At 42.9% G+C, this 22,268-nt stretch overlaps 1 protein-coding gene across 3 annotated transcripts; it reads right to left on the minus strand.

Annotated features, from left to right (window-relative positions):
- Positions 1–101: 101 nt before the first annotated feature.
- On the minus strand, positions 102–20,393 carry LOC137106016 (ras-associating and dilute domain-containing protein-like). 3 transcript variants are annotated; one of them, XM_067488990.1, is made up of 18 exons: positions 19,790–20,393; positions 18,733–18,932; positions 17,775–17,949; positions 16,007–16,239; positions 14,606–15,045; positions 11,329–11,625; positions 10,741–11,148; positions 10,109–10,146; positions 9,793–10,019; positions 9,433–9,509; positions 4,807–5,065; positions 3,590–3,762; positions 3,352–3,496; positions 3,060–3,244; positions 2,170–2,599; positions 1,863–2,080; positions 796–935; positions 102–715 (listed from the first exon to the last, which is right to left on the minus strand). In XM_067488990.1, the coding sequence occupies exons 1-18, from the start codon at positions 19,918–19,920 to the stop codon at positions 622–624; spliced, it is 3,870 nt and encodes a 1,289-aa protein (XP_067345091.1). In that variant the 5' UTR covers positions 19,921–20,393; the 3' UTR covers positions 102–621. The 3 variants fall into 3 exon arrangements, with proteins under 3 accessions (XP_067345091.1, XP_067345090.1, XP_067345092.1); XM_067488989.1 differs by having other exon boundaries at positions 9,433–9,545; positions 19,790–20,392; XM_067488991.1 differs by lacking the exons at positions 16,007–16,239; positions 19,790–20,393 and having other exon boundaries at positions 9,433–9,545; positions 18,733–18,870.
- Positions 20,394–22,268: the final 1,875 nt, after the last annotated feature.

The following is a 22,268-nucleotide window of genomic DNA, read 5'->3' on the forward strand; positions in this document are numbered from 1 at the left end:
TTAAAAACCCAATAAAAACAGACACCTGGACAAATGGAAAAAGTAAGTAACTCGCTGACAACCTGAGAAACAGGAGATCATAAAAATAAGAAACTAAAACATGTGTTTTTATGTTTATTTAACATTAAGAGCGACACTTCTCCACAAGATCTCTCACATATGCAATAATTGTATCCACATTCTTAAAAAACAATAAATTCAACAATGGCGCAGACATTTTGCCTTCGTCTCTGCTTGTTGTTTTTGAACCAACAAATAATTAATGCTGCGATGTCATTTCAACAGCAGACTGTCGGAGGCAAGCTTTACTATCTGAGACTCTGAAACCTTTGAATAGTGGTGTCCAGAGAATGGACACTGTGATGTCTGAAGCCCACCGTAACCCAACTATGCCATGCAGACTTAAAGTGTTTCAGAAAACTCTTTTGCTCAGTGCATCACATTTGCGCAGTAACAAGATGCCACTATTACAACGGTAATTAAAAAGTTGTAAACCTGGATTGAGAAGCTAAAGCCTGCTCTTCAGTTTAAGCAGGGAATTGTTCATTTCTTAGTGCATTTCTGTCTTTTGAACAACCTCGTTCCTAAAATAAGGTTGTGGTGCATTATTGGAAACTGCTGTTAGCACTCAGTCAGTATAGCCTTAGCCATCCAGTCAGATCTTGCCACCAGTAACCTCAGTCTGTCACCTGATGACTGGATCAGCTCCTTTCCACTGACAGAGACAAAACAGAGATGGAATTGGTTTATAAATCCAATTTAGTTTGGTCACATTTGGACTTAAATCGCTCTTACCTCTGGTAGTCCAGTCCAAGCAGACTAACTCCATTCACAGCCAGGATCCTGTCTCCCGGTCCCAGTTTCTTGCACCGGGCTGCAGGAGAATCTGGGACCACTGCACGGATGAAAATGCCTTTGACCCTCAAGGACGTGTCCTAGAATATGAGGTCAAAATGTTCCTCATCATGTTTCACATCATAAAGAAGGAGAGCAAATAAAAGCCCCTTATAATTTGGTGTGAAGTAGTCAAACAGGTTATTATTTGCAATTAATAGGGGAAACTAAACAAATCAAATCGCTGAAATTATTTAACAAAACTGCAAATGAGAACAGATTCAGGGAGGATGAGTTAAATATGAAATAAGTGATACATTACAATTATATTCTTAACATTTCCTATGGTTTTAAACAACAGTCAGAATTACGTTTGCATTTTTGTACTTCATGTTCCTTCATCCCAAAGTCCATTGGATTTATTTTTTTATTTATTTATTTTTTGTGGGTTTTGGTTGAATGTCTTTAATAAGGCCTTTAGTTAACACAGACATAAAGTTCACTTCCCTGTAGGTAATGCACTCACACTATTTCTGAGGTTTTACACGTCTTAGAAAGGCAACTGCTAACAAGTGGCTAAATGAGATTACAGAGGGTGTTGGGAACATTAAATGTCCTCAGGTCAGAGACGTGGATTCATCCACACATTCATTTGTCATTACAGCCTCAGCCTTGCTCAGGTCACCATTACAAGAAAGGTTTTTGTAGAAGAAGTAAATGTGCTAAATCAAATTACAAGTTAGAAATGTAGTGGTGGTGACGTTGAAGTCATGTGACTGTGGTGTAAACAGCTTTTTACTTCGGCATTGGTATTTAAACTTGAGAAATCATAAAGTGGTCTCTATGTGTGCAGATTATCTTGCTGCATAAAAGTATCATAATCTTCTCTTTGTCACAGAGCTTAGTTTCCACAAAAATACCCTTGGTCACGATCATATTTGGCTGCATTTGTGACCACAGCTGGCAGTTCAATATTGTCGCATGCTGAGATACATTACTGAAAGGGAGGTGTTGCCTCATTCACTCACTCTCGTGTCAACCAGAGCAAGACCAAGTCCCCTTGCACCACGCTCCAGCTCCAAGCTAAACACCTCATCATTACTGTCATCATAATGTTCATCCTCCTCTTCCTCCCTTTCCTGCTCCTCCTCTTCCTCTTCTAGTTCCACAATTCTGTTCATGCTGGGACAGTCTGACTTTAAACGGTCTACTTTTAGCATCGCCAGACATTCGAACACTAATCCACCTGAGAGAGAAAAACAAGAGAACATCTCGGTTTATTTTTCTAAAGAGAAGAAAAGGTCTTAAATGATTATATTTCTTTGTCTACTGTACCTTCATCGTGTGTATAGGTGGAACAGGGAAGTGTGTCACTGTCAGGCTGCATCCAGTTTTCCTGGTCTGCCTTCATTGAATCAGCGTGATCTATGATATGAGGGGTGTTGGGTGGGGTGAGGAGACAGGAAGGGTCCAGAGCTGACTTCCTCATCTCTCTGGTCTGCAGCTCCAGGTTTTTTAGCTTCTGGGACAAAAGGAGAGCTCCACAAGAGTTAAACTCATCCAGGTTATGGAAGGAGAGGGGAGAGGGAGGTGATGGGGGTGATGGAGGAAAGGCAGCAAAGGTAGTCGAAGAGGATGAGTCATTCTGCAAAACAGCCTGAGGCAGGACCATCTCCACCGGTGATGTTTCCAAGTTTGTTTTCAGACTGGTATTTGGAAGGATGTCTGTCTTAGTAACTGTCGTCTCCGGGGGGATGGCAGCACTCTGGGGCAACAGTAGAAGAAGAAGGATAGATTGAAAAACAACATTTGTAGATTGGCATGCTTTAATACTTCATGTAGGATTCACCCCCTTGTGTTACACGCTTCTGCAGCTTCTGCAGCTTTTGTCCTGGTTTGTGTCCCACAGGCTGTTAAAGAACTCAAGGCGAGTTTTTATCTGCAGAGTCTCTTCCATCTCAGCTGCTGAAGCTTGTAACTGTTATATAAAAACTCATAGAACTCGTCCACTTCTTGCTTAGTCATTCAGTTTTTTAGGGAGGTCTGCTTTAGGCCATTAGGCTATATTCTCTCTATGTCTTAATGGTGAATGTAACTGGGAAAGCAAACTTGGTCTGGGGGCCTGCATATACCCGCCCCCCCCCTTCACCTGATATCGGCTGTCCATCCTGAGCAGACACACCAGCGGGGAAGGGGGTTGTTATTTTATTTTTTCATTTTTGTACCTGGCTCTTCCCAGTAGTTGTGACATCACTGAACCGGGAGTGAGAAAAGGTGGATATAAACTCTCTGAGACCATCCAACTGTTCCCTCAGGGCTGAATCCATTACTGGCCTTCTGAGTTGGAGCTGGTAACCACCATCAGGCAGAACCAAAGGATGGTGGGTTTCGAAGTTCTCCAGGATATCAGCTGTAGCAGGACCATATTACATTACGTAATGTGAAAACTTTACATTTCTATATATTTAATTTGTAAGTGTCAATGTGAACTGAGGCAACACTAATCAGTCCCCTCACCAGTTTTATGTGCTGCTGCTTGGTCCTGTACTGAGGGAGTCCAGGTGTGTCTGCGGGGAGATGCCGGGCTGTAGAGACTCAGAAGGTGGTGCAGCTGAGCTGGATTCAGGACAGGATAGTCAGACCGTAAGGACACCCAAGATGTCTGCACACAGTTAGGATGTCAAAGTCAAAAATGGCTCTTGAAATGTAGCTTTTGAGTGAAGTTTAAGAGGATTTGCTTTAAAATCCTATTTACCTGCACTAAATTCTTTCTGGGCGTGGCCAGCAGATTAATAGCCGATGAGAGTGTGTGAGTGTGCTCCAAGGCCACTTGTCCTAGTCCAGCCACATGGGCCCAGTCCAGGAGCAAGTCCAGGTTGGCCCGCATTCGCACACCTCGAGTCCACTGGTAGAAACCTGATTCTGAGCCTGTGTAAAAGCAGCAGAGAGACATCTTTAAAATCGTTCATAGTATTTGTTTATTCCCTCAGATTTCTCGTGTCCACATGCAACACTCCATCTTATACAAATGCACAGCTGCAAACGCACCTGTAAATTGAAACCCCAGAACAAATCAGTTTATTTTCCATTTTTCTTGCTGTTAACAACAATCACGAATAGTCCAACAGTGAATCTGCTTGTTGTAGGATACATGTACTTTGTGTACATCCAAAGCCTGATAGATTGTTTCCCTTTATCTTTTTTCATTTTCATACATGTCCATTATTGTTTAAAATTGAAAGTCCAACCCAGATGCACAGCTGTGCTGCTGGAAACACAGTACTCACCAAAACACCAAATATGCATCAATCCACATCTGACATTTCCACTTTTATACACTAAATGTAGCCCAACTGCACACAAGGACAATATAAACAACAGCAGTTCGCCACTTCATATGTTATATGTACATTATAATCCGCAGGTTTTTATACTTTCTTTTTTTGATTGTCATTTTACTGTTATTTTAAATACTTCATTTTTTAACAATGGTCTTTTTGCCAGAGCCACCCTGCTTTCTGTATGAGTGCACAACAACAAAACAAAGCTTGACTCTTGGAATGAACATCATTCATCATCATGATCCTCATCATCATAAATGATGGAAGCTTATGTTTGAGATACTCATTTATTCTGTTGTTCCACAAACACAATTTTAGCAGCATTAAAATTAAACTGCAATGACCCTTGTCTGTCACCAGGGAGCAGGGCAGTCACAGATTAAGTGACTAACTCATGGTTTTCGCTGTCACAATTCTCTCCATAGACCTGTGTGTGTTGGAATATTAAAACATGACCGCCAGCGGCTGAAAGCATTAATCTAGGTAGTCTGGCTACGGACTTTAGGTATCTAAAGTAAACATGAGATTAACTAAGAGTCTTCAGACATGCAAGCTCTGGGCATCATGGGAATCTGTTTCAGAGTAGTCCCGCTAATATTTGGTGTAAAATGACTGGCTGTGATACTGGTACCTCTCTCCATGAGTGAGTTGAAGAGTGATGCACTGATGAAGTAGAACAGGTAGGCTATGAGCTGAGAGGAAATCTCTGGATGGAGCTGGCAGTCCAACAGGAGTCTCCAGGTCTCATTCAGGATTTCCACAATCTCCTGGACCTCACCAGGTGCCTGCAGGCTGCCGCTGCCGAAGACCCGATAGCTTCCACCGGTCACCTGCTGGTCAGGACTGAATGGGTTGCAGTCGAGAAGGCTTGGCAGGATGGGGTAGAGGACCTGGTAATAGAGAACTTTTTGGATGAAGGACACTGTGGAGCTCAGAGCGAGTGACTCACTCACTCACTGTTGACAATTCTTGTGGGTCAGTTTGAGGTCGGAAAAGTTAACGCTGTGTTGCTCTGATCGCTGTGATGTTCTGATCACTAGGCTAAGCTAAATCATGTTACCCTCTAGCCCAGATTTCAGACCACCCATATTGCCGCTAGATGTGTGTCTTCCTCTTTCTCTCACTACAAAATAAGCAGACATAAGGCTAGTTTAACAAACCCAGCTCTTGTAGAAAGACATGGAACACAGAGTTTGTAACATTTCATCCCTTTTAGTCAAATGTCCTCACTGCTCTTTAGAGCGAGCCCGGACAACGATAGCTTTGTTCGGGTTAATTGTACACAGACATCCCCTTTCCCCTCCAATCTTGCTCTTACACCCACCAAGCTTCCAAGGCCAGCGCCAGCCATAGATCCACATTCCTAAAAAGCTGAATATGGTTCATGTGGGCTTGGCATGGAGCTGCAGCAGGACTGCTGAGTGAAGAGTTCTGGGGGAATCAACCCGGAGCAGATCAGTTTACATTTACTACAAGGCCCTGCAGCCAGGGCAGCCTGAACATGAACTGGCTCCCATCACACATGAGACAATGCACATGGGCAAACATTAAGACAAATAATCTTACAGTATTTCTGGTTGGTAATTATTGCTCAGTAGAGCCAGGGCCTTAGAGGCTTTCATTCATTCAACAACAATTCTGGATTCCTGGATTACCACATGCATCCGTGGCATGTTTTATCCCGGAGTCAAAACATAAAGTGCGCATTCTGTGTTGTCTGCTTATTTGTGAGTTCATTGTGAAGGTCGAGTAAATACACAGTCTGACCACAAGTCTGTTTAAGTGCGTCTGTCTTCATCAAAACATGTCTTCGTAAAAGAATAGCTGCTCACCAGTGGCGCCTTTTGTTTTCCGTCCCTCAGCAATTACCCCCACACTGGATGGATGAGCATGTATAGCTCCAAATAAACAAAGCTGAGAAAGTGTTATCGCTTCCGCTTCCGTTTAGTCATTTTATTCGTTTTACAAGCAAAGACTACTCTGAGCACTGATATCTGAGCTCTATGCATCAATTAAGCGAAAGCATAAATGCTGAAGTAAATCATCAGGCCTTAGCCAGATTACTATGTAGCCTGACTCTGGTGAATTCACCACACTGACTGCTGTGAAGTGACAGCTGTGATGGATGACCCCACATCCCTGGAGTATTGGGCACGACAAAAAAAAACATAGAACGCGCTACTGAAAAATGCTGTGTACAAGTGAAAACCAGCAATTTCACAAGGACTTTAGTCAACGCTGACTGAATAAACAACAATGCCATTCACAGCCGAAACACACGGACTACATTTCTGTACTGCAGAACACGGGAAAGACCATATAGTAACTTTTTGGCATCTGTTTTAGTTTACAAGCATGGTACCAGACGTAGGTTACTAGACTCAGCTAGTTTTAGTTAAAGCTCGTTAATGTTTGCAAAGTAACTTTAATCCTCCAACATCTCAGTAGTAGCAGTAGCAGCAGTCGTAGTAGTAGTAGTACTACTAGCATTTCAGTTCAGTATACAACACAAATAATGCAGTGGTTAAATACTTCTTACACATTTTTCAATTTATGACAAAACATTTACCTCTGCATTAGTTGCGTGGCCCTTTGCAGCCTAAATCACACTGTGTGAGTGCTGAAAGTGAAATAAACCAGTAATGTTCAACATTTACTATTTCTGCTGAACTGACCCTACTCCATCAACTGTGTGAGCCTAAATGATCAGGACAAGAGAACTAAGTGTAATGCACATTTTCCGTGGAATGTCTCAAACAAAGATGTGAGAAGTAAAAGTTATATGAACATAGCTCACTGTGCAATGTTTCTGGATTATTTATGGATTTACTGACAAACCGCATCTGGAAGTCATTTAGTTCATCAGGCAGACATGTTGAGAGAAATATATGCTGTCTGAAAGCAGGTAGTTAGATAACCACATCCTCCTGCACTGAGCAAAAATGTGCTGTCTCAAATTCGCAGGGCAGTCGGTTCTTCAGAACTACAATGTCATTTCACTGATTTCCTTCCTGCATAGGGAAACTGATATAGAAGAGTCCTCATCCCTGGTGCATCAGACCATCTGAATTCCAACTGGCAGGACATGTGAGACTTTCAATTGGCTGCTGCTCCATTTAAACCAGTGCTTTTACTTTGGGCCATGCTGGTTGGGAGCATCTAGGTCATTAAATGGGCTGCATTCAAAAAAATATGACAGGACATATGCTTTTATGCCTAGTTCACATACTGTACTGACTGAGGAGAAAAAAGAATTTCAACCTGGACGTCATTGTATGAACATTGTATCTCCACATTAGCACTTTTTGGACGGTGTTTTCACCGACACCCACACAGCTCCACTGAAAATGGGTCTGCAACTTTCCCGGCACACTTCCATGTAATGGGTGTGGTGCTCCAGTCAAACTGCACACAACTGGATACTGTGGCTACAGTGAAACACCAGATTCTTTTTTTCAAGTATCTATCAGGGAGAAAAGAGAAGGACGCAAACTCTGGACAAATCAAATGCAGCATTTACTGAGAAGCTATAGTGTTTGTCTTTACAGACAGGCAGCCTAAACTTTTCTTTTTTACAGAACCTTGTTGTCAGTGCATTTCAGCACAAGAGGTCAGGTTAACTACTTCAATAATTATTATAATAAAGTGGAATTCGTGTGAGCAAACAAATACATCTACAATGTCTCTGTGAGCTAACGCTGCAAATTCCGATTGTATGAAGTCATAATAGCAAATGAATCAAAAGATTAAAGCTGTACACTATAAATTGAAGAAAAGTGTTAAACTATTAAAGCTGCTAATTTTCTGTGGTTTTATTTCCAGGAGCAACAATTATCACATTGCACATAATCATCTGATTTACGTTTAGTATAAAATACCTGATTAGTGCAGCTTTAACCGTTTGCCTCATGCAGCTTTTGCTGCTTTATCCTGTCTTTCAGTACAGTACATGAGCCACACATTGTTTAATGCATCAGTAATATTAACGTAAAACATGTCTCGCACTTCATTTGTCCACCTAACAACCTGTCAGCGTCGACCAAAGTGAAATATTAGAGTTTGTTTTGCAAAGAGTCTTTGGCAAAGCTTAGACACCCCCCCCCCCCCCCCCCCCCCTCGAAAACTCACACATACACACAAAGACCCTCGGTGTCCTGTCTGTCTCCCGTGTCCTAATGCCCCCAGAGTGAAAAAAATATCCAGGGCCTGGGTCAAAGCTCCAGGGCCTGGGTCAATACTCCCCTGCCCAGGCTCACGCTCCACAGCCTGGGTGAAAGCTCCAGGGCCCTGACCCACACTCCCCTGCCCAGGCTCATGCTCCCCACCCTGGGTAAAAAATATCCAGGGCCTGGGTCAAAGCTCCAGGGCCTGGGTCATTTCTCCCCAGCCCAGGCTCACGCTCCACAGCCTGGGTGAAAGCTCCAGGGCCCTGACCCACACTCCCCTGCCCAGGCTCATGCTCCCCACCCTGGGTAAAAAATATCCAGGGCCTGGGTCAAAGCTCCAGGGCCTGGGTCATTTCTCCCCAGCCCAGGCTCACGCTCCACAGCCTGAATGAAAGCTCCAGGGCCTGGGTCAATACTCCCCTGCCCAGGCTCACGCTCCACAGCCTGGGTGAAAGCTCCAGGGCCCTGACCCACACTCCCCTGCCCAGGCTCATGCTCCCAAGCCTGGGTAAACAAAACATCCAGGGCCTGGGTTAATTCTCCCCTGCCCAGGCTCATGCTCCCTAGCCTGGGTAAAACATCCAGGGCCTGGGTCAATTCTCCCCTGCCCAGGCTCATGCTCCCTAGCCTGGGTAAAAGCTCCAGGGTTAGGGTTAACTGCCCTGCCCAGGCTCATGCTCCCTAGCCTGGGTGAAAACATCCAGGGTTAGGGTTAGGGTGAACTAACCTGTCCTGTCTGTCTCCCGTGTCCTAATGCCCCCAGAGTGGTCTGGTAGAGTGGATGGCCCATCTATTAGAGAGCTGACAGAGCAGCTGACTGGGACAATTTATTTTCAGCAAGTCTGATTATTATTTTTTTGTCTTAAGCTACACATCATAATCATCATTGAGTGGACCAGATGGAGCCAGCGTACATGTCTCTCCTTTGGCCAGAATGTGGTGGCTAAAGTAAACTTTCCCATCCAAGAAACTGGTTTTTAAATGTTTGCACATAATTAGTACGTTGGTGTTATAATGTAATGTGACAAATAACTCAAATTAAATTACATACAAACACGTATTTATTTGTATGGGTTCCATCAGCCACTCACCTTGGTGATGTAGTACACACACTGCTGGAAGGCGAGCATCATAACCTCCTCCAGGACGGCTATTGTCTCCTCACTGGCTGAATGAACAGAGGACAGATGAGGCTCCAGTTCACCTAATAACCATACACACCACCACACACATATATATTAAACAGTTAAAATTGTTTTGGTAGTCAATACACTGTGGCTGGACTGATTTTAGAACTTGACCTTTATAAATATTGTAATTGTCTAAGCTTATTAAATATAAAAAGCTTCAAACTGCTGCTTGGTGTCAGTTTGTGGAAATTGCACATTAAAAGCACCTATGCTGCAGTTTTTATTCATTCTGTCACTTACAAAGCTTAAGATGCAACCAACCTAAGTTCTCGTCCTCCTTGCTCCTGTCCTCTTCCCTTTCTTGTTCCTCTTCCTGTCTCTGCTTCTGTTTGGTTCTCCACTGCAGGATAAGAGGCAGCTGGTATTGGAGGAAATGCAGCAGTTCCAGACTGTTGGCCATCCACACTACCAGGGGGCGCAGTCCTGAGATAACCTCCCCAAGGCTGAGAGGCTGCAGGTCTTCTGAGTTTGAGCATTCACCACTGAGTCTGTGACAGAGGGGGAAAACAAATCTGACGTAATTTCTGTGAACGGGTAAACGATTGACTGTTGAAGACGAGCAGGAAGATGTGCTTACACTTCAGGTTGAGCTGCAGCGAAATCCTTAGTGTGGTCCTGCGTTACAACAAAAAAGACTTTATACATTTTAAAAGGTTATAAATTGATCAGACAAAGAAAAAAGTTTGATTGCGAAGAGTTAAAAAAAAAATAGCCAGTGTTTTGCCTAAAAATAAAAGTGAGATATAAAATGATTTTCAAATTTAAAATGAAAACCATAAGGCAGTTGGATCAAAATGCAGTTTGTTTAAGGGGAAACAATGGAGCCCTTCTTGTTTATAATCCAGACTCTAGAAGAGCCAAAGTCCTCAGGGTTCACCAGGCTCACATAAAGTTAAAAAGGTCTTAAAGAGACGCCATTAGAAGTAATCATTATAATTTTAAACAAAAGTTTAATTTACATAAGATGGTCGGAGTCATGAGGCATCAGGGAAGATTTAAGCTTTAGGGCCCATTGACTCTCCTCTTCTGGATGTACGTTATGCATCAGGTACAGTCAGGCACAAATCAGACATACGTAAAAATACACACAGTACACTGATGCATAGATGATAAAACATATGTTAAAAAATACGTTTTGGAAGCTTTAAAGGTTCAGATGAAATCTACAATACTGCCATAACGGCAAACATCTCTTTTACCACAACTCACCCACACGGCACTTTGAACTCTGCTGGCAATAAGCAGCAGGAGCCTGCGCAGGTCTGAGGCTGGAAGACAAGTGGACGAATACTGAACACATACGCACAGCAAAAACGCTACTGTCAACGGTGGTCTGTCCTCAAGGCCAATCCTTTCCATTGCAATGATCTCCTCCACAATGTGCTCCTCATCCTCAGTCTCGTAGCTCAGAGTCAGGCTGTGGCCTTCAGGTGATGTTAGAAAAGGAGGATCTAGGGATGGTTTGCTGCTCAGGCCCTGAGCATCAGTGTGGGCTGAGATGCAGGTGTTGCAAGGGCTCATTTCTCCGGTATGACTTGTTGCAGGGGCAGAAGTGGAGCGATCCAGCGTCCAAGGAGCAGGAGACAAGCTGAGCTCAGGTGCAGCACTGTTCACTTCCTTCATTTCCAGTAAAGAGACAAGAAATATGTAGCATGCTCGATATGCACAGTACATGCACTCATTTAAAATATACAACTTTACTACTAAATATATCTGATATCTGGTATTACAGTACAAATATTAAGCGTATTTTTTGTCTATATCTGCACCCAAATTTGTTAAATTTTGGCATCTTACCTTATGTGTCACAGCTAAGGGATCCTTGAAAAGAAACAGGTAGCGTTGTCCCAGGCCGATAACGTCACCGGGCGTGAGCTGTACTTCACGTTTCAGTATCTCCCCATTCCTCGTCACTGCGGCATCCTGACAAGGGCAGAGCACGGTGGGGCTGCCGGCACCATGGCGATAGAAACAGCAGTGTCTCAGAAGAATATCAGCAGCAAAGAGGAAGATGTCAGCCTTCGATCCATCCTGATGATCGCTTTGGCGACCAATTACAATGTTTGGTGCCGCAAGCAGGTAAATGACAAAGTCCTAAATAGAGAGAAAAAGAAAATGTTACCATGCAATCTGCAACAGATGAGTCAAAACCCTCGATCCTTCTTATTTTGCCTCAAACTCACATCTTCTCCTTTGTTTTTTCCATTGATATGACACCTTCTTTTCGTTTGCTATCATTTGATGAATAGCTCACTGCTATTCTAAAGGAAAAGTAGTGAAACTAAATTGTTAAGGGGGCAACTGTGACTCAGGAGGTAGAGCCATCATCCACCCACCACAGGGTCAGTGGATTAATTCCCCGCTCCTTCTGTTTCCTGTGTTAAAGTACTCTTGCACAAGACCCTGGATCCTAAGTTACTCCTGGTGGGTCAGGCCTTACATTGCAGCTGTTAACTGTGCATGTGAGTGTGAAACAACGTTGTAAATCATTGTGTCTATTGAGGTTAGAGACCACTGTGTAAATGCTGACCATTTACTTAAGCATTACTCAAATTACTTTACTTACCATAAAATAAGTGAGCTAAAATGCTAAAATGCTCTGAGTAAACAGGATGTAAATGGTCAGCACTCATGTAGCACTCTTCTACCTCTGTGGCTAAAGGGTAACTGCAGAGCTTAGTATTAATTCTCATAGCTTGGCACCATTATTACACATTCATTTAACCCACTAGATCAAAAATCTAAATTTAAATGAATTTAAATGTGGTGATGCGGCACATTTTTCCATTTGGTGATCTTTAATGTGATACTTCTACTTCAATACAATGTTCAGTTACTCTAGTTACTTTGGAAACAGATGATTTAGGGACAACTGCCAGTGTAATGCATTGAACGGCCCAGAGGTAATAAAGCTATGCCCAGACCAGATAGAATATGAAAAGGTTGCTTGCACTTAAATGCATCAGTAAAAACTGCTTATAAAAGGTTATAGTACCTTCAGGTCTGAGAGCTCAATTACAGTTTTATCAGAAATGTTGTACTTGAGTTGAGTGTTCTACATGCCTTCCTGCAAACTGGAGTGGTTTCTAAAACCCTTATCACAGATTTGATGGTAGTATGTGGATTTATGACTATCTTCTGTAACTGATTAAGTATTTAAGAGTAACACCACTTGATTTTGTGATGTTTACTTTGGGAATTTATCAGACATTGGTATGCGTTTGCTATTTCGGAGTTTCACGTCCAAATGCAACACCGCTGGTCTGTTCCTTGGTATGATGAAGAGTTTAGCTGGTTGACAAACCCTAATTCAGGACACAGAGTAAACATTAGATCGTAACAGTACAACCCTTAAGGACAGACTGCTCTAGGCAGATTTCTGCCTGTCCTGCCATATTTATTCCATTTATTAACAATGGATGACTTGACTTCTTAATTCTGCTTTTCTGAGTTTATTGTTGTGTTCTTTTGCCTTCATGGTATCGACTTTGGTCAGCAGTAACTTGACATTCCATGCAGACACAGTCTTTTCTTTTTTTTGTAATTATTTTAGTTTTTCTAAAAAAATTAAAAATTAAAAAAGTCAGACATGATTCATACTTTTGATAGGCAGTTTCCATTTTATGTACTGACTTTTATTACTTCCACCACCATCTACATAACAACAGTGCCTCTCAGTAAAAGCTTAACAGTATGGTCATGTGGACGCATTAGAATTATAGTCTTGAGCCAACCCTGATTATACAAACAATGTTTTATTAATCAGAGTGAGTGGCATGCACAATAGCCAGGGATTATTATGTTTGACATTCCCCTTGTGACGCCTGTCTTATCCAGCAAGGACAGATTTAACCAGCTAAATTAAGTCACAAATAAACTCCCTAAACCTCGTGCATAACATCATTCCTCATGGTAGATTATTAAACTCCAACAAAGGCAGTTTTGGGAGAACAACTGTGACATAAAGGGGTGTGAGAATGAGCTTCTGTGTGTGTGTGTGTGTGTGTGTGTGTGTGTGTGTGTGTGTGTGGCAGTCATTAACAACCGCTTGTAATCAGTCAGGAAGCATTGCCAGGATTGTCCTTTTCTGTTTCCTGATATGTGTTCTGACATGATTTTTATCCACACACAATCTGCTGACCTTTCATGTGATGATGCTCCCCTCTGTATGTCCCTTTACATAGAGAAAACTGCAGCTCTGACGTATTTAACAGTGAGCAAAAGGCCACAGCCTGGTACTTGCTCCATGAATCTGTTACAATGTAATACAATGCACATGTGGACATTGTGTTCCTCCTTGTTCTTTTTGTTTTTGCCTTAAATGATAATCCACATACCAGGCTTGTTGTTTTGTCAGTCAGTCCTAAGGAAAATTTGTATATTTTGTTCTAGCATGCACAGTTTCAAATTATGTTTTCATTTTTACCATCACGAGACACAAGGGACTAAGTGCAGAGTGTGGCCAAGCTAAAACTACCTGAGGTGTTGTTGGCTGAGAATGGCCATATTTAAAAAGTCCAACAAAGGACACAGATGCCAAATAATCTTCGATAGCATCTGGGATTCATTTGAAACTATACAAACTACTATGTACTGTAGTAAGTTAATGACAACTATAATAAGCAGCAAGTTCTCTGGAAATGCTAATGGCTCCAGGTATCAATCGTTTTTTTATTGTTTATTTGGCTTTTTAGCATTAAAACAAATATATTGCCACCGTGCAAATTCTGTCAATGCAGAGTGTTCCTCTTAGCACAGTTTCACCCAGTTCCTCCTGCATGGTGAAGTGTCTTAGGAAAAGACACAGAGCCCCAAGTTGCTCCCAGTGCGTCAGGTGAGCACCTTGCACGTCAGCCACCGTGACTGGTGTGTGTGTGTGTGTGTGTGTGTGTGTGTGTGTGTTTATGAGAAGCAACATTGTAAAATGCTTTGGATAAAGGTGTATAGAAGCAGAGCATTTACAATTGACCATTTACCACTGCTCCACGTGCCTTTGTTGTTGTTGTGAAGCTATGACCGGACAATCAAGTTTGGGGGGATGAGTTTAGCAAAAGCGTGTGTTTGAATTTCATACCTGCGCGGAACTGCAGCCCTGGAGCAGCAGCAGGTATGGACAGTCGTGAGGAGGGTGAATAGAGTACTGTGTGGTGTTATCGTCGCTGCTCTCTGTCTCCTCCCTCTCGGACTCCTCTCCTTCTCTCTCAGTTCTTGGCCTCAACGCACAGAGGGTCTCTGTGTTGGCCTGTGACCCGCTGTCCCCCTCGGAGGAAACTGCAAGGTTATGAATGTGATTCTGTTCTGGGCTTGTCTGTAGGCACTCGTGGCTCTGCAGCGAGGTTTGATCCAGCCTCTGGCTTCCATCGATGTCCTGTTTGTTCTCATTATCGGAACCTAACAGGTCCATCTCACTTTTGCTTCTCCACAGTTTGGGGCCTCGGCCTCCGCTCCTCTCTATGAGGGTGGAAGTCACTCTGGAGCGACTCTTCTGCAGCTTTCGAGCCTGGGCATTGATACCTAGAGTAACCGGGAGACGAATAAAGTTGTAGAATGAGCACAACTGTTAAACCATGTGCTAATAGAGCTGCTATAGACAGCAAATAAATTAAGCACAGGGGTAATGGAATCTGCTGATAGGGCAACACCCTTCCCCCCCCCCCCTAAAGTTAGCCGAGGTGCGCGTGAGTGTTTTCTGCGTGTCGTGAATCGTGTGCGCATGCCAGAGTCAACACAGAGAAGCCCCATACAGGAAACAGACCTCAATGGAAAGAAAGCCAGAGCTCATGGAAATAAAAAGAAAAGTTCACCCACACAGCAGGCATGTACAAGCTGACACTGATAGAAGGCTATCACAAGCGGCACCATTCATAAAAGCAAAACACAAAACAGGACGCGCTCTTACATCATGACCACAGCTGTGTCAACCACGGCAGGGTCTCCGGTTGAAGCGATAGTCGAAGGGATCCACCCTGCACATTTGCAGTACCATGCAGTGTTTGTGTCAAACATCTATGGAAAGGTCGGGGTCTCGTCATGCTTCGTAAATATTAGCGGATAGGATGTGTTGCCTTTTACAGCGCTTTGAAACAGTTAAGGGTGTGTCGCTGGAAGAAGTTTAATTAAGTCACAGCGTGTCTGAAAAGTGAATTCAATTGAAAGTTTCTTAGACTGTTTAATGGCAGTAAAAATAAAATGTAAGCCCAAATTTGTAAGAGAAATTGAAAAGAACGAACAAAAAGAAATTGTAGACCTATTAAAACTTGGTTTTGGTCTTTGTGGCTTGGCTGATCTGCACTGGAAAAACAGTGTGCCAGCAGACCACATTTTTACTGTGAGAACTCTAAAACTGGATTTAATACTGACAATACATGATGAAAAATCCTTTTCTGGGACATGCAGACACCGTGAATCTGGCTGTGGAACATTGGGAAATGATCCGTCCCTAAAGCAACCTGAGGCTTAAAGTCAGACATTGTACCAGCAGTGACTGTGTCCTTCTCTTTGGATGTCTTCTCCTCCACCGCGCTCCGCCTCTGGATCTCAAACCGTCTTGCCAGACCGTCTCTGGGTTTCCACAGTGACTGCAGGAGGAGCGGCTTCTCGTTGTCGCCAACGACTCGGAATCCCTCTGTCTTCCACTGATGCTCACCAATGGAGCCAATGGTATCGCAGAGAACATAGGACTCTGCCTCTTCCTTACCCAGGCCATAACTGGATGACGAAAAGTACTTTGGTTAACTATAATCATAATCGTTAACAAGAAATAAGTGGATAAAAGTCCATTTGTACTAGTGTACTTTCTACTTAAAGCTCCTATGTGTAGACTAACTTTATTGACTCTTAATGTAAAGTACAAACCGCCAGAGCCCAGTACAAAAAGCGAATCAAAATTGTGAATTATATAAAAGGAACCAAAATTAGATTGCATTTGCTGCTGTGCAGTAATTTTCAGCAACCTTTTCAAAGGCTCACTTTGAGATTATTCCCATAAGCAAGCAGTTGTCCTATAATTAAACAGCGTTAGCATTCATTTTTTGGAGATGCATTTCTGGCCAACGCAGAATGTAGCTGTAGTGCTCCAACAGCTTATATCAAATTTCTTTAGCAGCTACAAGTTCCAGACACCGAGCTAGTCGCTGTCTGTCTGCTGTTTGGCCAACGTGTAGACAAGTGGTTTATTATAGATTTCATCAAAAAGGGGATTTGCCAGCTTCAGCCTCAAGTGAGGGCGATGAGAGCTGTGAGACTGGGTTAAAAGATTAAAGCTGCAGTGTGTCTTTTTTCCCCGGCCCATTTCCTAATCTGGAGAGGTGTTCAAAGCTCCTGTGATTCAGCCTCACTGAGAAAAAGCCTGGCAGCAGTGTAAAGGTTTCTGAGTGAGCCTAGCCCATAGCATCATAATCATGCTTGCTTGATTTCCAGATTTTGCATTGGGTAACTTAAAAATTCAAATAATACGCTCACGTATGCTAGAATGCAACCATAGAGTCTGTGGGTTTGTCACCACATACAGTTTGATCTGTTCGAAATCTGAATGTATAGATTCGAGCGACTTGGATGTAAAACACTCTCGTGTATGCTGTTTCTACTACACTAAACAAACTGAACTATTATTATAAAGTTCCATAAAACCTGCCGACAGCGAGGGTCATAATGTTTCCATCTGTTTAATGTATTCGCCAAACCATTACTGATGGTGTAATCTTATAATGATATAGCTGAACGTCACTGCTGCAGTGTAAATTTTACTGAAAGAAAAGACAAATGATTTACTCTTTTCCTCGACACGCTGACTATCCTTTATATTAATCATTCTATTATGTTTTTGGTTGGAACATAAGCAAAGCCTGACAGACTTTTGCTCTCCGGAGAGGCCGCCTCACAGCCCTGGCCAACACTAGCTGTCTTTCACACAACTCTGTGGTTTGCTTTAGACCCTTTCAGAGCTACTAACTCTGTGGCACACAGACACACACACACACACACTGATTACAACAAACAGAACAATGAGTCAGTTTGGCTTTGTTCATCTGAAATATTCTAATGGCAGCAACATGAATATGCTAACCTTTCATCAGTTGCCATAGCTTCATGCATTAAAGGCTGTTCTGACTGTGATGTAGCACGAAAATATGCTGCAGTAGTAGAAGTATGAATATGGTGTTTAACTCCTATACAAAGCAGACACATGTGTCAGGCAGACGCACACACAAACACACACACACTCAGACAGCACGTGGTCTCACCGTTCAAGGGCCTCTTTGACCAGCTCTTTTGCACTAGAGTGTGTGGTGGCCAGGACGCTTTTATAGTGAGCTCCTTCACAGATTTCATTTCCAAAGATCTTCAAGATTCCCGGAGCAGTTATTTGATTGGACAGCTCGGCTGGGTCGTCGGCTATGAAGGCATCTGCAGAGATCACTGCACGACAAGACATGGCAACAAAAGAAAGACATATTGGCACCGGCTTTTAGTTTTGATTCAAAGGCTTTGATGACAGATAAACATTTACCATAAACCCAGTTGCAAAAACATTCGCTCACTGCATACCAGCTATACTGCAACAATATGTTCGCTGTGTATCAATCTTCACAGTGCACTGTTTTGGCAGGATTTATACAATAAACCAAAGGTCTGGGAAAACAGGAAATTAGAATATGCTGCTGACAGATGTGAGTTGAAGCAGTTTGTCTGTCGGTTCTATAGTAGTGTGATTCAAAACCACAGTTTTAAAAACTGCAACATAAGTATGTGCAGCGATGCTCGTATCCATACATTGCGTTGTCAGGGAAAAAAAACGATATGACAAGAATCGTGGTGCATGTTATGAATTTGAAACACAGACAATAGTGAAAATACCTGCATCTGTCTGTAGACAGTGTGAACTGCAGTGTGATGGCTGCGTTTGTCAGGCCTTTGCTCATTTTTTCAACCACTCTTTATAAGACTAAGTGTTTATAGCTCACATCTTTTTACCATCATGGCTCCACTTGTGACACGGCCTTTCTGTTTTGTGTGATATTTTAAGTCCAAGCTTAGAGAAAAGACATTTTCACAGATCACTTCCACTACTTATGACTAGAATCCATGCATTTTAAAATGAGTAAAACTCTAAACGTGTCAATGCGACAATGAATACCCCATAACAAAAGTGAAAAAAACAGAAAAACAAGCAATGACAAAAGTAAAGTCAGTGACACATACTGCTGCCTTTCCTGGACTGGATGGACAGTGATGACCTGATGCCTGCTGTCAGTGCCATGGAGCCCGAGGTGGACGTGGGGCTCCGGAAGACACCTGAGAGGCGGTTGTTATGGCGACGGATGCGGCTCTTGCTGGGCTGTCTGATCGCCACACCCTCGGCGGACTTGCTGGTGGAAGAACTACCAGTAGACGAAGCTGATCTGATGAATGAACAAGGAGAATATAAAGTGAATTTAACAGGAGGATCCACGATTAATGTGAGCCCTGTTCAGCCGACATGTCCTCGAGCAAGACTCTGAATCCCTACGAGCTTTCTTGCACCTTCTACTCTAAAGAGTGTGTTACCATCATGTTGGGAGAAAAATGGGAGGAAGAGGAGAGATAACTAGTTTAAAAGGTGATGAGAAAAACAGCACAGAATATAGAAATGCATCTGATGCAACATATTAAGACCAAATATAATGAAAAGGAAAAAGAGAGCACAGTATGAGGAGGAGTTTAGCGGAAGATGTGCACGAAACATGCTTCACAGCATGTCAGAATGCCATTCACAAGTCAAATCACACCAGGCTACATTATGGTGTATACCCACACGTCTGTGCAGTCTCCGACACCACTCTTCTTTTAGTTTGCCTTAGTTCATTCATGAAATAATAAGGTGCTGTTCAGTCTGTGCAAGACTATAAGCTTCTTATCACTGTGGTTCAACGGTTCTCACAATTTCTGCCTGTGTTTCTGATAATAGTATTAGTGATGGTGAAACTGTGTGGGGGAGCTGTGACGGAGTGACTGAACATGAGCAGGTTGTCAGTGATTGCGTTACACTGTTGCATTTAGAGGATTGCAAGAACTTAAGTAATCGTATTTTTCAGTTAAAATATACTTTGTATGCTTCTTGTATGACCATCATACAAGGAGCAAAATGTCTGAGATGTCCTCAAAGTAAAAGACAAATACTGGACTGACTATGGATGTTTAAAAGCATAAGAACAAAATTGCAAATCTCGACAAAAGAAACTCGACAGAGATTAATTAGAACTCGGGCATATTTACTCACTGCTGAGAGCCATCGCTTGTCTTCCTCCCCAGCTTGACAAAATGCCTCTTTGTTGAAGCTGCAGGTACGCTCGGTGGTCGTGGTGGGAGAGAGCACAGCTGCTCCGAGGACAGAGGTTTCATGTGATACATTCCTGCCTACTCGACTCGGGGATTTGCGCTCAAATGAAACTTTTGCGGATGTCCTAAAGCCCAGAGAGTGAGAGCCCCTATAAAGTCCCATCAGCCTCTCATCCCCGCAAAACTAGTTACTTCATTCCTGGACTGTTTGGTCCAGGACGTGCGGCACAAAGCCGATCAGCTGCTGCCTCGTTTTCAGCACTCACGCGCTGCAGATGTTTCCAGCCCGCATCCAGCTGTTGGAACCGCTGCAAACAGGCCAGCTACTCAAGTTACAGCGTCACCTAACACTGCCTGTGGATCGCTGACAGATCAAAAAGATTTTATGAAGTTATGACAGGAGTTCAGAAAGAGCGGACCACAGTCTGCAGCGTTAAGTATACATGAAATAATCCATTCCGTGTGCTGCTGCAGCTTGTTTCAAATTCACAGCAAGCACGCTCCCCTGATGTGCGTCCACGGCGCAACTGCCTGGCGATGCCAAGTGCTCACACACCCGCCCACCCACAACTTTCAAAATAAAACCGTCACCAAAAACCGTTGTGGTTCCTTTAAAGCCAAACACTGATAACGTGGTGAAGATTTTATGCGATCACAATCTGATGAGTTTGTAGATTTTTCTCAACTTAGATGTACATTGTCCACACCAGAGACACACTCCTTCTGTGTACCATGGCCCGAATAACTCAGACAAACTAGGTTTTGATGCGTTCATGACTCCATCTTCTGGCTGCGCGCAGATCACAAGTGAAATTGCCGAATGTCCTTAACCAAAAGTATGATGGGATTGTGTGATGTGGCTGAGCTCACTGTGTGCAAATATCAATAGGTACTGATTCAGATGATACTAACATTGCTTTCTGTGCAACTCAGCTTTTGTTTTACATGCAATATAATAAACCATATAGACAGACTGTTACTTTTCATTATTATTCATCAGTGTACGGGATTTACAGGCTCTGATTCAGAGGGAGCAGCCAACTGTTACAATGGAATTTTTTTTTTTTTTGCTGGGACATTTAACAGACATCTCAGATGTCGAAACATAAACGTGATTGTTTATTGAAAAATATTTGCATCTAATGTTTTGACCCGGCCAAAACATTAGAACCATACATATAATGCACTCCAATTCAAGTCCACTACCCACGTTGACATCAGTAATAAACACAAATGTGCAAATGTACATGTACACAGGACAAAGTTATGGTAAAACTAATGCTAACATTGGGCCATTAATACTTATACAAATAGTAGTCAAAATGTTAAAATTACACCCAATACTAATACTACTGGGGTAACGTCTACAGCTGTTACAACCGTCAGAATCATAATACTGATTCTTGTGCTCTTTGCATGAGTTATCGCAGTTATCCCCAGTTGACCAGTAGATGGCGTGCGTTGCCCGGATGACACCCAAATCAGATGTGACACTCAACAGGTTGCATGAAGAAAAAAATCTGCTCACATGTAATTGTTTGGAAGAACAATAAAATACGGTTAATACAGCTATAAAACCAGCACATAGTTGGCCTGGTAGCTCGATGGGTTGAGCAGCAGGCTAGAATACAGAAGTTGTGGGATCAAATATCAGCCTACCCACCAGGTGTGTCCCTTAGCGAGAACCCACCGCTCCCCCTCAGGGGCACGAGCTAAATGCAGAGAAAACATTTTATTGTAACGTATATGTGCTCAATGACACTAAAGCTTGTTCTTTAGCAATTAATACAGCAGTGTAGTATTTTCTCAGGGCCTCTCATTACTTTGTTGATTTGCATGTTCAAATTTAAATACATTTACATTGTAATTCGTTGTGACATGGCTTAATGACAGGCAACTTTGGTTTTCTCGTATAAATCAAAGACCGGCCAGTGATTGTGGGGAAATCCCCGTTGGCCTACAAAAGAAAGGTAAATGGGCTTAGAGGTGCTGGGGTGGAGCTGTTCTGTTCAGGCCACTGTTGATACCTGAGCACTTGCGACAACTCCTACGGTGTAAATACAGGGCTTTCCTCGCGCGTCATGGTAAGTTCATACTCAGCTTCACCTACCTGCTCCACATCAGAAAGATTATTCAACTATTTGTGGAAACAGAAGTATCTGCCTATGGGCCAAGGTCAGCTCTTCTTGGAATGTAACAGAAGGGCTTATCTGGTAATCAGATCCCCTGGTGAAGGAGTGATACCTGCGGCATAAGGCCCAGAGACTTAAATCAGCTGCTAAGCACAGGTCACACAGCAGGGATCCCAGGAAAATATAATGCAAGTCAGTGCTACAATGTAGGCAGTTTTGCAGAGGTTGCACTGCACTGCAGAATACATTGCAGCACCGTTGTCTTTCATCTATGGTTTGACTTGGCAT

The sequence above is a fragment of the Channa argus genome, chromosome 20, assembly GCF_033026475.1.
Source record: "Channa argus isolate prfri chromosome 20, Channa argus male v1.0, whole genome shotgun sequence".
In the NCBI taxonomy this organism is placed as follows: domain Eukaryota; kingdom Metazoa; phylum Chordata; class Actinopteri; order Anabantiformes; family Channidae; genus Channa; species Channa argus.